Source organism: Tasmannia lanceolata, unplaced genomic scaffold, assembly GCF_043159265.1.
Source record: "Tasmannia lanceolata isolate RefF3 unplaced genomic scaffold, GAP_Taslan_0.1 ptg000005l, whole genome shotgun sequence".
NCBI classification, from domain to species: Eukaryota; Viridiplantae; Streptophyta; class Magnoliopsida; order Canellales; family Winteraceae; genus Tasmannia; species Tasmannia lanceolata.
Genome location: NW_027518682.1, coordinates 9,627,203 through 9,643,490, shown reverse-complemented (window position 1 = coordinate 9,643,490; position 16,288 = coordinate 9,627,203). Strand labels below are relative to the sequence as shown.

Below are 16,288 nucleotides of genomic sequence, written 5' to 3'. Positions count from 1 at the left end.
TGAGTATCCTCTAGCCCCATCGAGGCTATGATCTAATGGCTTTTAAGCCATCTTCGTGACAAAATGTCAAGCGGCATCTTCTTTGGCAACCATCATCAATCATCATTGGCAGCAACATCAATCTTTATCAGAGGATCTTTGTCATCGACTTCTGGAAGTGTGCATCAAATCGGTTGATTTTGATTACATTTGTAATTTGGGGAATTCTATTGTATTGGGATTTTTTTATATTGTCAAACGTATATCGATTTTCAATCCATATACGTTTGAGGGGGCATGTTAGAATATGTGTGTGAGATCCAACGGTTGGATTGGGTTAAGATCTCACCGTTGGATCATCTTAGAGGTAGATTGGGTAAGTTGGCTAAATGAAGCAACTAGATAAATTAGCCAAGTGGATTAGAAGAGGCAAGCAAGAGAGAATAGGAAAGTAGATTTGATTAGGATTATTTCCTTCTATAATTATCTTAATTCCATTCTATGTTTATCATGTAAGTGCTCTATATAAGCACACCTTGAGATTATTGTAAAGCATCCAAGAAATCCAAGATTAGTGAAAATCTCCAAAATTCTTCACATTAGAGCATAGAAAAATGATATGAGCGCTACCACTTGTTTTGATCATGGTTTTAAATTTCGACCGAAATCCAAAATTTGCCGAAATTAAAAAATTCGGTTAATTGTAAATTTTTTTTTTTTTTTTTAAATATGTTACAAAATTTCGGTCGGAATGAATTAAATATTATTTTTTAATTAATACCAAATTTCGGTTTTCTGAAGGTCCGAAACGGTTACCGAAACCGAAATTTTAAACCATGGTTTTGATAATGGGGATCCTTAATCAAACACATCTCTGATTGGCAATTGGTAGCAATTTACGAATTGCAGTGGCCATTAACAACTAGTTAGAAAAGTATAAACTGACTGAAGGATAAAAATTAAAAATTATTAAAACTAGGGAACTAAGATATCATTTTCCAAAAGATATCTAACACTGAAATGTCACTGTTCCATTGTAGATTGCGTAATGTGTCCTTATCCCCAAAAGGGGAAGGTAGGTGGCTGTGGGACCTCGTGAAATTGGTTCCCTTTACACATAGGATGCTTATATAGTTATATACGATCACCAACGGGTCCAAAGACAACGGTCATCAACTGGCCTAAAGGCAACGCCAATCCTGGATGAGTCTTAGAATGAAAAATTGGAATAAACCTTTGCCTAGGAGGTCTCCTCCCTATATGGCTTGAATTTCGATGGCTTGAGTTTAGGGGAACTGGGTCCCCAGGTATTTGGGGCTGCTTTGCAATGACGGAAATGAGGTTTGTAGGCTTTTCCTGGCCTATTAGAGGAGACTAATGCGAATGAAGCATATGTTTAGGTAGAATTTGGTTCATAGATCAATCCATTCTTGGCTCTCTTATCGTTGAAGAAAACTTTATCCTTGTGATTTTGTGGATGAAGTTGGAGAATAACAACATGTGGAGGCTCGCCCATGCTATTGAGGAATTGTGAGATAGGATTATGGGGCACTTATTGTCATTTCAGCACGTTTGGTGCTTGTCTAATGGTAATGCCGATATATTGGCTCGTTCGAGGTGGCTAGGCTTGTGCTTGAGATCTTTGATAACGGTTCATGTTGATGTAATTTGTTCCTTTCTTTTTGCTTTTTGGTTCATTCTTTCTCTTGTTTGGCTTGTTTCTGATCATCTCGGTCGTTGGGCGTGGCCCTCTTTTAATAATATAGCATTGCCATTTAAAAGAAAAACAAGAACCATACCAAATTGACGATTCTATGTTTGCCACTATAACTTGCACTTGGGCCACCACCAATTAAATGGTTAACCACTTATGTGACCCATCAATAGTGAGCCCTCAACTATCGATTGATAGCTTCCTACTGTTGTTCGCATGGGGATGTAAATCATGTAACAACAATAATTTAGGTTGGTCTTAAGAACCGAACTGGTTTTAGCTTTAGATTTTGTTTGTTTGAACAGCTAAACAGAATTGGGGTGAAAAAACCGAACCTGTATAACTTGTATGAGAAGCATAAACACCAACCGTGTTGAGTTGAGTGTCTTGAATTCAATCTAATTGGATCCGAAAAATTGTGTGCGACCTGGAAGCCCGGCCCGGCCCAGCCGTTATTTAAGTGAGTACTGCCCAGTTCGCTTAAGCTTGTTTTGACCCGCTTTGTATAAGGGGTTTTAGGAATATTTATTTTCTTATTCTAGTTTTATAAGAGCGTTGAGAGCTCAGAAAGAGAGAGGAGGGTGTGCAAGGGTTTGAGGGTGGGTTTGGTGAGAGATACCGATTTTCTATGGTAATCTCTAGTTCGTATGGTGGATTTTCTTGTAGCCTCTGCCAAGGATGTAGGCTTTATGCCGAACCACGTAAATCTTCGTGTCTTAGTTGTTTGCTTGTGCCTGTTTCATTTTGCTTTGACATTGAAATTTTAGATTGCTTTTGCTGTCAGTCAGTCAGTTCCAACAGAACTAACTAGAGGGTAATTCTATCCTCCGTCGTATTAACCAGGAAAAGCTAAGGAATATTTCTAGCACCCCTAAGAAGCCACAAGAAAAACAAGTGTTTTTTGCCTTTTATTTTGACATCTTCAATCGTCTTTTACATATAGGCAGACATTGTAGTGCATCATAACAGGTGGCTGCTGGTCATTTGATTAGTTGCAGATGGTGTAGCACATGAGCACATTTTTTGCCAATTTATGATTCTTTTAGCAACATGATTCATGATCATTTATCAATACACATGATACAAAAATGTTAAGTACTAAATAAAAGAGGAATGGTGAGCAAATGACCTCAGTCGGCCCACAAGGCGATGAGACTTTTCTATGACTAGGCATGTTGAGGCCTGGATCTCAAAGCTGATATGGTTGATTAATGAGTCATTATTTTCTTTCTTATTTATTTAGTGCTAAGAAATATCAAGGAAAAATAATAAATGAAAAAATATAACAAAAGAGAAATAAAAATAGGATTTGTGGAAGCGGGACGAGTTGAACGGGCTACTAGAATGAGTCGGACAATGAGTTGTCCAAATTACTTATTATTGGTTGATTTTTTTTAAAAGAAGACAATGAGAAAGTTAGGGTAACTCAAAAAATTTCAGAATGAACGAGTTGACCTAAGATGAATCATAGGTCACCTAACTAATCAAACCAAGCACATAACATCCAAGATCTCTCTCAAATCAATAGAATGTGTGAAGCTTTCTCATAGACTTGAAGCTTAGAGACCTCGAGTGAAGCTTGTTTTCTCTCTCTTTTGCAATCTTCTTCTTTCTTACCAATCAACCAACAAACACCTAAACCTGATTTCATAAATTAATGATAAACCATCTTTTCCATCAAACCCTACCTCCTATAACTAAATCCTCTTTTCTTCATTCTGTATCACTCGTCCACCAACACCCCCACCTAATACAATTGACAGCGTCAAACTCTTTTCTCCGCTTTTTCATAGAGGAGCGATCCATAATGGTATGATGCTTCCCCCTCATATCGGAAAGGGCAGTTCCCATTCAATTTCTTTCCTCATGTACTATTTCTTAAACTCCAACATCCAAACCTTCAGTCCAATGAAATCCTAATTCAATTATGCCCAATCTGTTAGAATATGTGAGATCTCAAAGTCAGATTATGTTGAATTCACACAATTGGATCACCATGGTGCTAGATTAGGCAAGTGGGTTGAATGGGGTAATCTAGCTAGATTAGGTAGCTAGCTTAAATTAGCAATTAGGCTAATCTTAGTAGGTAGGATTTCTAGAATCATCTCTTGCCTTGGTTATGTTTATTTGTTACTATGTTTATCTTGTATGTGCTCTATATAAGCACACCTTGAAATCCATTGTAATTCACTCGAGAATAATAGAAATTCTCTAAAGTTCTTCACAATCCATAAAAACTCTAGACATAATCCCTTTTATTATCTTTCATTTAAGGTTCTACATCACTTGCCCAGTCATTCTAACCAATCAATATACACCTACTCTTACTAAATCATCCACCATCTTATAATATACATAACAATTCATCTACCCAAATCATCAACTATATGACCTCTCTCTCTCTCTTTCTTTGCCTCAAAATTTGCTTTGCCACGATACTTTAATGTTGGCAAACTTTACCCTAACCATAATATCCTTTATTATCTTTCACTTAAGATGCTACATCACTTGTCCAATCATTCAAACTGGTCAAGATACACCCTCTCTAGCTAAATTATCCAATACAATCGACGGGTAGATAAAGTGTAACATAGAAGATCAACGGTTCAGATCATAAATCGGCGATCCCAACCATCTTATGTAAAGCTCTTGTGTGCTTCTCTTCTGTGAAGTTGTTATCCTCTTCATTTGCCTTTGGATCGCATGTTTTGCTATACCCCTCTCACGCTCTCACATTCCTACTGGATTAAGCTTTTCAGCACCCCAATTACCAAAACCCAATACCTCCCTCCATGGAAAAACACCTCTGATGCCTCTCTTTCTCACCACTCTCGAATCTCTTGCTTTCCTAACCTCTTTCTCCAACCACCAACAGTTTCTTTTGATGAAGAAGAAAAAGAGAGGCCCAAACTGAGGTGGGTCGAGGTGGGCCCTGACATAACAGAAGCTCAAAAACAAGCAATTTCCCAACTTCCCCTAAAAATGACCAAACGATGTAAGGCCCTAATGAAACGACTCATATGCTTTATCTCACAAGAAGAGGATCTATCCCTCTTGTTGGGAGCGTGGGTGAAGATCATGAAGCCAAGGAGAGCTGATTGGCTGGTTGTTCTTAAAGAGATGACCAGGTTGGAAAATCCCCTGCTCCTTGAGGTGGGTTTCTCATTATCCTTTCTTTTCTCTTTACATGTTTATATTCCGTATTTGTTTTTTGTTTTGTTTGAATTCCTCTCTTACGTTGTTAATTATGGTTATTTACCTTTATTTTAGGGTTGATTGAAGCTGCTTTGTTATCTAGTCTTTTGATTGTGATGCCTTTGGTTTAATTCTGATTATTTAAAGTTTTTGAACCTACATAGAGACTAAGCTCAAGTTCCTTTTCAAACTATTTCTGGTTCTTCTTTCCTGATTATGAACACATATGCCTGAAAAAAAATGCAGCAAACATTTAGGTCAATTGTAGTATTATTCCTAGAAAACTGTTCTCAGTATTTCTTTCATTCTGCCCTAATGAATAGTCAAACTTTCTGGTTCGAAACCTGTAGCAACCTTTATTTAACTGCAGACAGTTAAAAGTTTGTTATATAATGATTTAAAAAGTTAGTCACCTAACTCCTAGGGAGTTCAAATCATTAGTTTTTTTTTTCTTCTTCCTTTTCTACAAGTTCAAATCATAAGTTAGCTCTCTGTGTAGGGTTACATGGATTTCTCTTTCTGCCACTTACAAATTTTCCCCTGCCAACTATGCAAAGTGGTAGCACTGCAGTAATCTCAAATACCTCTGGCAGGTGTTATAAGGTTGGCACATATATATGTTATGTCTGCTGGATGATGGCGGTTTGTGTCTTCAGTCCACTCGTAATTTTATATCATGTTAGGTATTTTGGAAATTTGACCAATGTTTTTTTGTATATTTTAGAGCTACCCACATTAATTGACGAACACGAGATGATATTTACTGTGGTGTCTGAAGTTCTCTTCACTCTTCATATCAAAACTCACACATCCAAGGCTGGTTTTGATCGAGTGGATGTTAAAATGTATGTGTAAATATGTCCGTTGCCCCAATCCATTTGGATACGCGGATTTTAGAATCCAGGTTTTTAGTTTGAAAATAGTGTAAAAGAGGGTTCATGATCAAGTTGTTGTATGCTGCCCTGACAGCGTTTCTTGGATTTTAAGTGAGAAAATCAGGTTTTAAAAATCTCTCCTGCATCCTGAAATTTCTAAAACCTGCAAATATGGGAGGATCTGCTACTCTCTTGCTGGCGGAAAGAAGGGCGAGAAGTAAAAAACGAGTAAAAAACGACGGCTGGTCTGCTTCTTCTCTTGTCTCTTAGCTACAATTTTGAAGAAATCCCGGATTCTAAAATCTGCGTGTCCAAACGGCCCCTAAATGTTTTGGATTTTCTGATGATCTAGACGAGCATTCTAAACGAAGCAAATTGGATAGATGGAGAGGTTGGAGTCTGTTCTTATACGGAAACAAGGAAACTTGGGCCTGGAAGTGCATTTGCTCTGTTCTTAGGAGGATTTATGCCTTGAATGATCTATTTTGTTGGGAATCATCTTGGCGGCGCCTAAAACAATCTGCATGCATTACCACATTCAGATCTTGATATCACTCCCTGCTTATGTCATCTACCAGATTTACATGAACCACAGTCACTATCACAGCCATTGATACATTAGCATAAGGTGGATTCATTTTGATCTGACTATTCATTTCATTCTTTGGACCTTTATAAATTTTGTTTGATTCTTGTTAACATTTTCAAGGTATTATTATTGTCAGTAATATAGGCAAAATTCCAGAGTCTTAGGCTCTTAGCTTCCTTTTGCTGGATGTTTACGCTGAAAACTTTGATTTGTATTTGAAATCTATTAGGCCACATTTGGATACCTCATGTGTTTGTATTTGGATTTGGATTTGAGTTTTGGATACAAAATACATCAATCGTCCTCACGCTCATGTTGTACGAGAGAGAGAGAGAGAGAGAAGGGGGGGGGGGGTGTTGGAGGGGGACGGACAGACGGACGTCGGGCTGCTGCTGCAGCAAGGTCGAGGAGCAGCGAGGGTGAAGGTAATTGCCACATATTGATTTCCAAATAATGTCTTGCAGAACAGATTTGAAATTGGATTTTTTTCCAATGTTGTAGCTGATTTAGATATGTAAGGATCTGATCCAGTTCCAAATCTCAACTGCAAATGTGAGAAATCCAAATCTAAATCTTGTGGGTATCCAAACATGGCCTTATTTCTTGAATGAATCTATGTGATCTTCATCTCCCATCAGCAAGGACTTGATGTCCTGCTGCTCTTTCACAGAGCACTACCCACTCCTATTGTATTTTCTTTGCCTTGATGTGTTTTTCTTAAGAATTTTCTTAATTCAAGGCTGCTTATATACCTTCAAAAACTTTGTTTTTACGCTAGATAAACCAATCAAGACCAATTTTCACATTTTTCTATTTATGGAATTAGGTGTTACGAAAATAAGTGCCTATAGCTAATCAGTAATTTTCCCTCTATTAATTCATAGATTAGCTTTGTCGTGTGGGTGCCTTTCTCTATGGAGGTAAGGTGCAAATTCGAGCTTGTCGCATTCTTGCATGTTTTCTTCCAAGAGTTAATTGTTGGGGGAGTTCTTTATGCATCTCATGGAAGATAGTTTATTTCATTGCCATAAACTGGCAAAAGCTCTTGATACGTCACTTATCAGACTTTGTTAGAGGTTGTGAAATGCTTTATGGTGTGCATATGATCAATAAAATCAGTGAATGAGCATATCAAGCAAGAGAGGATTGAATTGTTATCGTCTTATAAAAAACTGATGATAGTATTGTGTGTCTACGTTTGATATGGGTCTTCGAGCAAATGGTTATGGACTATGGCGTTAATAGTGAAAATGAGATTTGTGAGTGTAAATTCTTGGGATCTGCTTGAAGTATGACCGTGCCTATGTTATCTGTAATTGTGTGCTCAAGCCTGATAAACCTCAGTTGTTGCCTTTGCTAGTCTCGTATAAGTTAAACTTACCAGCCTTGATGGTAGGGAGACCAAAGTACCAAACATTCTGTAGTCGATGAATCCAGGTCAAGGGACTCAAGTGTCATGATTCTTGTTTTTTTTCCGCCACCCAATTGAAATCTAGAGCAAAACCTATTTTACTAACAGTTTATTTAGAGATTTTCAACACCCTTCATGGATGTATAGCTGACCTCAACTAGATGGTAGCAGCAAATAGAAAGCCCACGTGTGTATTTCTATCGACTAGTTTTGTTAATGCAATCAAACCATGATTTTAGCTTATTAGAACACGATTCGGTTGTAGGACTGCCTTCACTACTTAAAGTAAATCAATTAGTCTTGTACGCATAGTTTCAAAACTCCCCTGCATTATTGTCTGCTAACCCAAGTCAACTTGTTTTTACCTGGGCCAAGTTATTGTCCGAGTCCACATTTTCCCATACAAAGTCAATCTAAACTCCTTTGACTCTCCGAGTTATGACTGAATCAACCGAGCACTTGATTGCACCACACCGAGTCAACTAGGATTTGCTTTGGCTGCACTTTGGCTCGCATCCACATTTCGAAATATTGCTTATACCTATAGGAATAATAAAATTAATAGATTTGTATCATACATGAGTAATCCTCTATATTTACCGTTTGTTCATTAACTGTCAAAGGCGCCCCCTAGAGTATGCTTCTTCGGTTGGGCGGCAATAAGGAATTGAATACAAACAGTGGACTTCCTGCGTCAAAGGCACATGTTGATTGTGGGTCACTGTACTTTATGCCTTGCATCAGGGGAGTCGGTAGACCACATTTTCATCCACTGCCGAGTAGCCAGGGAGATTTGGGGGAAGCTTCTAGCCCGATTTGGCATCATATGGGTGTTCCCTTCATGTCTGCAAGATCTGTTTGCCGGCTGGGGATGTATACCTTGGGGAAGCAAGGGAAAGCGGTTGTGGTGGCTATCTTTAATGGCGGTATTATGGGTAATATGGACAGAAAGGAACTCTCGGATCTTTGATGGGAAAGCTAAATCTCCGTTCTTTTTATTTATTAAGGTCATTTCGCTTACGATCTCCTGGGCTAGAGCCTTGCCGTTATTCCGTTTCGTTTCGGCATTTGAACTGTGGGAAGGGTGGATGGTAGTGTGCCATAGCAAGGAAGTTCTGCAGGTATCCATTCAGCATTGGAGCCCTCCTCACGAAGCGCACGTTAAATTAAATTTTGATGGTTCAAGCTTGGGCAACCCAGGCCCTGCAGGGATTGGTGGAGTATTACGAGATAGCAATGGTGTCGTCCTGAAGGCTTTTTCTGGTCCAATCGGCATAGCTGATTCGAATGAGGCTGAGGTAAGGGCTGCGCATCAAGGCATTGTAAGTTTGGTTAGGGTAACATCAGACAGTTGTGTTGTGGAGGGTGACTCGCTGAATGTTATAAGATGGCTCAGGGGACCTCGGCCTCCCCCGTGGCACTTTCTTAAATTCTTTGACGAGATTACAGATCTCCTACAGGGGCGGCCGGTATCTTTTAATCATGTGAGACGCTCTGCTAATGACGTAGCAGATAAGTTAGCAAAAGATGGCGTATCGCAGCAGGCTTTAGAACTCTATGATTTTCTCCCGCCCTAATTGTATTACTATAGTCTGTTTTTATTTTTCTGTGCTGTAAGGGGGACACCCTCAGTCTTCTTTTAATATACTTGCTACCATTCAAAAAAAAAAAATTATGCATGATAGATAAATACACATTTACTTTAAAAAATAAGGCAACTAATCATAAGGAAAACTTAATCCGCTATAAATAAATCTATTTATCACATATCTATGTCAGACTTGCTTTCGATTCGAACTATTTTGAGATGCATCACTAATTCTTGTCGTTGGTTCTTTTCATAGTACTATTTGCCACATCTGCCCAAATGTTCATGTGTGTCATCATGTCACATGGTTGTATTTACTTAATAGGAAATCTTAAAAGTAACCATTCAAAAAGAAAAAGAAAAAGAAATCTTAAAAGTAGGAGATGTGGTAAATAATATAGTTTATGGTTTAAGATTGGGACTCTGGGAGTGCAATTAAGAGGGATCACTCAAGCCGTTGATTGGGATGGAGATCAGCCTTGTTGTTACAAGTCCCACTCTAGGATGGATGGTGGCGCTCCATCCCTTTTTATTTAAACCCTACTTATGGGGCTCTGACCAAATGTTGGCCCAAGGATTTCCTAATCTTTATAAGGCAGCGTAGGAGAAATGTGTGAAGGTAGTGTATTAATTTGAGATGAGGGAAAACATGGGCTTTTATACACAAATGATGCAGGTTTGTCATGGGAGATCCTAAGTGGATTTTTGGTTGCAAGGGTCCTTGGAGAAAGTTTATATACTCCTAATCATTGTTGGTGACATGGTTTGAGTTAGAAAGCAATGTGGGGTGTTTATAGGTTCCTTTTGTGGTGTGATGATGTGGTGTTCCCTTCGCTTTAGGAGATCTAAGGGAGGTCTAAATGATAGTTAACCTGAGAGCATTGGAATTATTTGGATGGCAGCTAGGACCTTAGTTATTTCAACTGGCCATATCCAAAGCTGCTTGGTCGTTGATAAGGGATGAAAACGACATTCTAGCTCGCTCTCTCTCTCTCTCTCTCTCTCTCTCTCTCTCTCTCTCTCTCTCTCTCTCTCTCTCTCTCAGTGCTTGACCTTTGCCAATCTCTTTTTGATGATGATAACAGAAATTTATTAAGGAAATTAAATTAAATTGCAAAGAAACATTTTCGGGTAGCAGGTGCTCAATATACATATCTTGCTTAGAGACACCCTACTTAGCGAACTTATCGGCTAAGTTGTTGGCACTCTTCATAGTATGAGAGAAAGATCGGTCACCTCATCCATAATAGGAACCAGCCTCCACGGGTCCTGATTATCGCCTTGCGTCCGAGAAATCACATTGGAAGACTCCTCAACCTTTAGAGGTGCCATTTAGATGTCTGACAAAGAAACAATACCCGTACAAAGAGAATGCAAATCCTCCTCCAACCAAACTGCATGATCTCCTTTTATAGTCTTAAGGGATGCTTAAACCGCATGTAGAGGAGTAGAGGACATTCCAGAACTCTAAAGCTGTATAGAAGACTTTGAGAGGTCGAGTGTGTATAAATATGTAGATATTGTAGGAGTTATAGATTATTCTTGAGGGTCATCTGTAGAGACCAGTATGGAGAATTTATGGTGTCTAGAAGACTTTACAGTCGTCCTAGATACTTGGATGATTGCTATGTGGCATGATTTGGACTTATGTTGCATCAATACAGGTGTACAGATACGAGTGTCGGAGGCATGGGTATCAAATGTCAGATTTGACAATCGTCAACAAGAAAGATTCATGGATTTGGCAAAATATTTTAAACAATTCTCAAATTTTATTTTTTACGTTATAGTAAGGTTATAACAAGAGAAAAAGGATTGTGCGGTCGACCGCACCTGAGCTTAGGTGCGGACGAAGGCCCAAACACATGGGTCCCACATTTTTTGTGCTGATCAAAACCATTCATTTGCAAGGTCCCATCATAGATAGGGTGTGTACAAAAAATCAGGTCCATTGGATCATCCTAACCCCTCCAAAAGTGGAGGGCAAAAATGGGCAGATTTGTGGCAAACGGTGTCTGTCCATTTTGACCTCCACAAATGGATGGGTTAGGATGATACTATGGAGCTGATTTTTTGTACATACCCCATCTATGTAAGGGCCTTTCAAATAAATGCTTTGGATCATCCTAATAAAGTGGGCCCACATGAGTTTGGGGCCCTCGACCGCACCTAAGCTTGGTGCGGTCGACCGCACAATCCTTTTCCTCTTATAACAAATAATATATTAAAAACTTTAGTAGGTCAAGTAAATATAACGTTTTATTTCTATACAAAATATTTCCTATTAGGAGGGAGAAAACTCAAAATATGCAGTAATTGTAAAGTCGTGGTAGGAGTATTCAGAAAAAAAACAGAGAGATCTAGAAGTGGGGCAACGAATCCTAAAGTATTAAAATCCAACAGGTGTCCAAAGAATCTGCGTAACAAGGATCAGGACCAATTGGTATGGGAGGAGGGAGCCTAGATATGGGGATGATCTCATCATTTGCAAATAACCTTTAAACCTCAAAACACTAAGCCTTGCAAGCTTTCCACAAAGTCATACAAACCTTCTTCCCATTCACTCTTGTGTGCTTCTTTATGTGAGAGTGTTGAGTGACCTTGCCTCAAAACAAGGTTAGGTTACTTGGGTCACACTGACTAATAACATTGGGGCACTGCACGTGTGCTACATGGGTGTGAGGCTAAGGATTAGCAGGCCAGTGACATTAGGCACTCTTGCCACTAATATATCATGTCAATTTTTGTGAACATAGTCAAAAGAATGTCCCACAAAACTCATTCCTAACCACCGCCCAACCAGCTAGAAAGTAGCTGATTGGATGTTTCTTCTATTAACATAAAAAAATTGTCACGAGAAATTGCTGCAACACGCAGCTTACTTACATGAACCTCAACTGTAGGAAGATAGTAATGATACCAGAACGCAAATGATTCATTCTCAAAAATTGGTGCCCTTTACTAATAAATTGTAAGGACTGGTTTGTATATGTTGTAAGTGAAACTGCACTTCTTAATGTCAAAGCATTTTCATGATAAGAAAATATCACAGAAAGGTATTGCACAATACAGATCGGTACCAGGGTTATAACATTATACCATTAGGATGGATTACATGCATAAAGTAATAGAACTTATTTTTTGGTAGGTAAGCTGGGATTGAACCTCCAACCTCCAGATTGAAGAACTAAGAACAAAGCGTTGACAGAACTCCTTGGCAAAGCCTTATGTACTCATACACACCCTCTAGTCAGATGCAAAACAAGGTTCTCTGTATCTATCTTGAAGGAAATCTATAGATGGAGGAGCAAAATGGATGCAATACTTTTCAAATCAAGTCTGTATGCAATCTCACAGTAACTGTAGATAATTAGAAAGATTTGTCTCAACCTAATAAGCACAGAAACAGCTTATTTCTATCTCAGATCACAGTATATTTTTAGGCAATCTATCTCTGAATCACAGCTTATACAATCTATCTCTGGATCACAGTATATTTTTAGGCAAACATTTTGCTTTAAATCTACATAAAACCAGAGTTGCAGGCTTACCAAACCAAACCAGTATCTGAAACTTCCCAAAGCCATAGAGCCCACATCTACAAATTAATCAAGCAACTTCAAAGCCAAACAAACCATTATCTAAAACTTCACGAGAAGAAACTGAATCTAAAACTTCTTTTATAAATAAATAAATAAAATGACCATTTCAGATCTGCGAAGAAGTGGAAGTAAAAGAGTTATGACTAACCTCGATTTATGCAAGAGAACTTCTCGATCTGTTTACCTAGCCAGAGATGGGACTCAATCTATCAGACCTGCTGACAGAAATGAAACTGGCTGGGAGAGAGAAAGGAGAGGGGGGCAGAGAGTACCTTGTTGGCGGCAACCGGCGGTAGGTGAAGGGGCAATGAGAGAGAGAGAGAGAGAGTACTCTGTATTTTCTAAAAAACTCCTTGGTTTGAGAGGTTCTCAAACAGCCGGATTTCCCTGCCAGTTCAGCCTACAGGTAACTGACAAGCAAATTATTTTTTGCTTCAAAACGGCAACCATACAGCAGGGATCCGACGTGGATTCTCCCCACCAAAGAGAGCGATTAAGCTGAATATTGATTCTTTAACTGAGGCAATCTTGGTCTAGTGGGATATTGTGGGCTCATTTGTGACTCTAATGAAGCGGAATTTACGTTTATGTGTACCTACTTGGTAAGAAATGATTCTAGGATCTGGAGTGGCATAAACTAACATGTTGAGGATGGGTTTAAAACGCTCACCTATGTGTTTTGTGGGCTGGCGGCGTGGATCATTGAGTATGACCCTCAATGTAGCACAGTAGGCTTTCCCTTGGAGGATGCACTGTTGTTTGAAGAGATTCAGATAAGATCGTAGTTTTTGGGCTGTTCAGATCGTCCACACGTGTATGGAAGTTAATGCAATGGTAGATAACTTTGTTGTCCAGTTGGTTTTGGGTCTATGATGTACTCTTTGCTTCGTAGAGTAGAGTAATAATGTTCATAAATGAAATTGTGATCATTAAAAAATCATTTATTAGGAAAATTCAACTCAAGAGTTTGTTGATTCTCCTTTTTAATCAAGTATCTTTGGTGAAGGTATCTTGAGAATCATCAAACTGCTAAAATATATACGTGGGTTCTACAAGCTAATGAAGTTTGTATGGGTACTAATGTGATTAATGTTTATGCTAGTGTGCTCCTAATTGTTTAATGGAACATGACAGATGGGCTGAGTCCATTGTGAGTACAGAAGTTAGAGGCGCTATGCTAAACTGCAACCATGTCTCCCATGAACATGAGTCAAGTTCACTTTCTCCAACTCACCCTTCCTTTTTATTCATCTCTGGGACTGAGTTGGGTTAGATGATGGAGATTGTTATCGGGAGAATGTTATTGTTTCGCTACATTTGATCATTATTTATTCTTAAATTTTCCCCGAGGCTATTGTCTTTTGAGAAAAAAGTTGGGACAGTACCTCTCCAACTTAATTTATACAGGCATGGCCAAGCACCAAGGGTTCAGTCCATCGGTGCCAGTCTCCCCCAATCTTGTCACCTTCATCTAAAGGCGTCCCCTTTGGGTTTTTGAAGAAGCTTTTAGCTGTTAATTTTGCAAGGGATTGAATATTGAAGTTGCATAATTCGTTATTACATATTTATCTCATGTTGTTAATAGGACAAAGCTATAGTATGCACTGGAAGATCCATTTGCAATTTTTTTTTTCCATTTTACTTTTCCTTGCGTTCCGTTTACATTCATGTATAACATTGTTGCCATTTCCCACCTTCTTAGGTAACAGAATATGCCCTTGTAGAAGAATCATTTGAAGCTAATATTCGTGACTACACCAAACTAATCGATGCTTATGCAAAGCAAAATCGCTTGCAAGATGCTGAAAAAACACTCGCAGCCATGAAGGGAAGAGGTTTCACTTGTGACCAAGTTACCCTAACAGCTCTGGTTCACATGTACAGCAAAGCAGGTAATCTTACTCGAGCCCAAGAAACATTTGAAGAGATGAAGTTGCTTGGTCTTCCATTGGACAAAAGAGCTTATGGATCGATGATAATGGCCTATATCAGAGCTGGAATGGCCGAGCGTGGAGAGCATTTGATGAGAGAAATGGAAGCCCAAGACATCTGCGCAAGGAAGGAAGTTTATAAGGCATTGTTAAGAGCTTATTCCATGGCTGGGGATTCAGGTGGGGCCCAAAGAGTATTCGACGCCATTCAGTTTGCGGGAATTGTGCCTGATGTCAAGCACTGTGCACTGCTAATGACCGCATATTGTGAAGCTGGTCAGAGTGACCAGGCCCGCAGCGTGTTGGAGAATTTTCGAAGTGCAGGGCTCAGGCCTAGCGATAAATGTGTTGCCTTGATGTTGGCTACATATGAGAAGGAGAACAATCTTGAGAAGGCATTGGCTCTTCTTTTGGACCTAGAGAAAGATGGTGTTGTTGTTGGCCAAGAAGCATCAGAGGTTTTGGCTAAGTGGTTTAGCAGATTAGGAGTGATAAATGAGGTAGAACATGTATTGAGAGAATATGGTGAAAAGGAAGTTAAATGCAGATTGCGAACTTTTTAATTATCTAGAATAAGCATGTAATCTTTTTTTCCTCAAACTAGGAATGATCCTAAAAAATGCATACACTGTTCCTAAGTGTATAAGCCACCTCTTAACATTATAAACACATTGGCTTCTAGAGGGCAAGGGTACACTAAAAATGCCCTGTTTTGATCATGCACTGGTATGACTCCTGGCTTATATCATGTCCAAAAGATGGCTTGTTGATTGGAATTCGTAGACAAATGTGGTCGTGTGATGATTGGATGATACACTGGGTTCTAGTGTATATCTTACATACAAGATCATTGCTCAGTGCTTCAAACTGTGGTATTTGCTATAAGTTTTGCTTCAATGGATGAGGTTGATTGAGCTGAAAGGACCATTTTTTTCCCTACAAATATTCATCACATGCAAAAGGACATATATTTCTACAATTACCCTCCAATTTTCTTGCCTCGGTAATTTCAAAGAATAATTCTGCGCTGGCATCAGCTGACGCGAACACCTTTGATTCTGTATCAAATCACAGCTATTGATCGAGTTTTTTATTTTTTAATCAATGGCCACGACTTAATGATGTGAAATTACCATATTGTCCAACCTTGGTCAATAAATGGGAGTTCTCACCACAAAATTTTCCTTAAAATCCTCAATAAAACTAATATTGACAGCCCACCCCTTGTTTCCGGTTTCATTTGTATTTTTGCTTGATTACTAGCTCGATTTTCATTGAGCCTTGGTAGAGATTTAGTAGACCGTTGAGGGCCTGCAGAGTGGGGCTACACATCCCTTCTCTCCACATAGTGGAGGCAGTCCAAAATCTCCGGTTCCTTTTTTTGTTGTTGTTAAAAACACCTCT

General features: G+C 39.0%; 1 protein-coding gene across 1 annotated transcript; it reads left to right on the top strand.

The window, feature by feature from the left end:
- Nucleotides 1–4,350: 4,350 nt before the first annotated feature.
- Nucleotides 4,351–15,603, top strand: LOC143877416 (Tetratricopeptide repeat (TPR)-like superfamily protein). Its single transcript, XM_077379455.1, has 2 exons — nt 4,351–4,846; nt 14,656–15,603. Exons 1-2 carry the CDS (start codon nt 4,397–4,399, stop codon nt 15,445–15,447), a joined length of 1,242 nt encoding a protein of 413 aa, XP_077235570.1. The 5' UTR covers nt 4,351–4,396; the 3' UTR covers nt 15,448–15,603.
- The last annotated feature ends 685 nt before the right edge of the window (nt 15,604–16,288 follow it).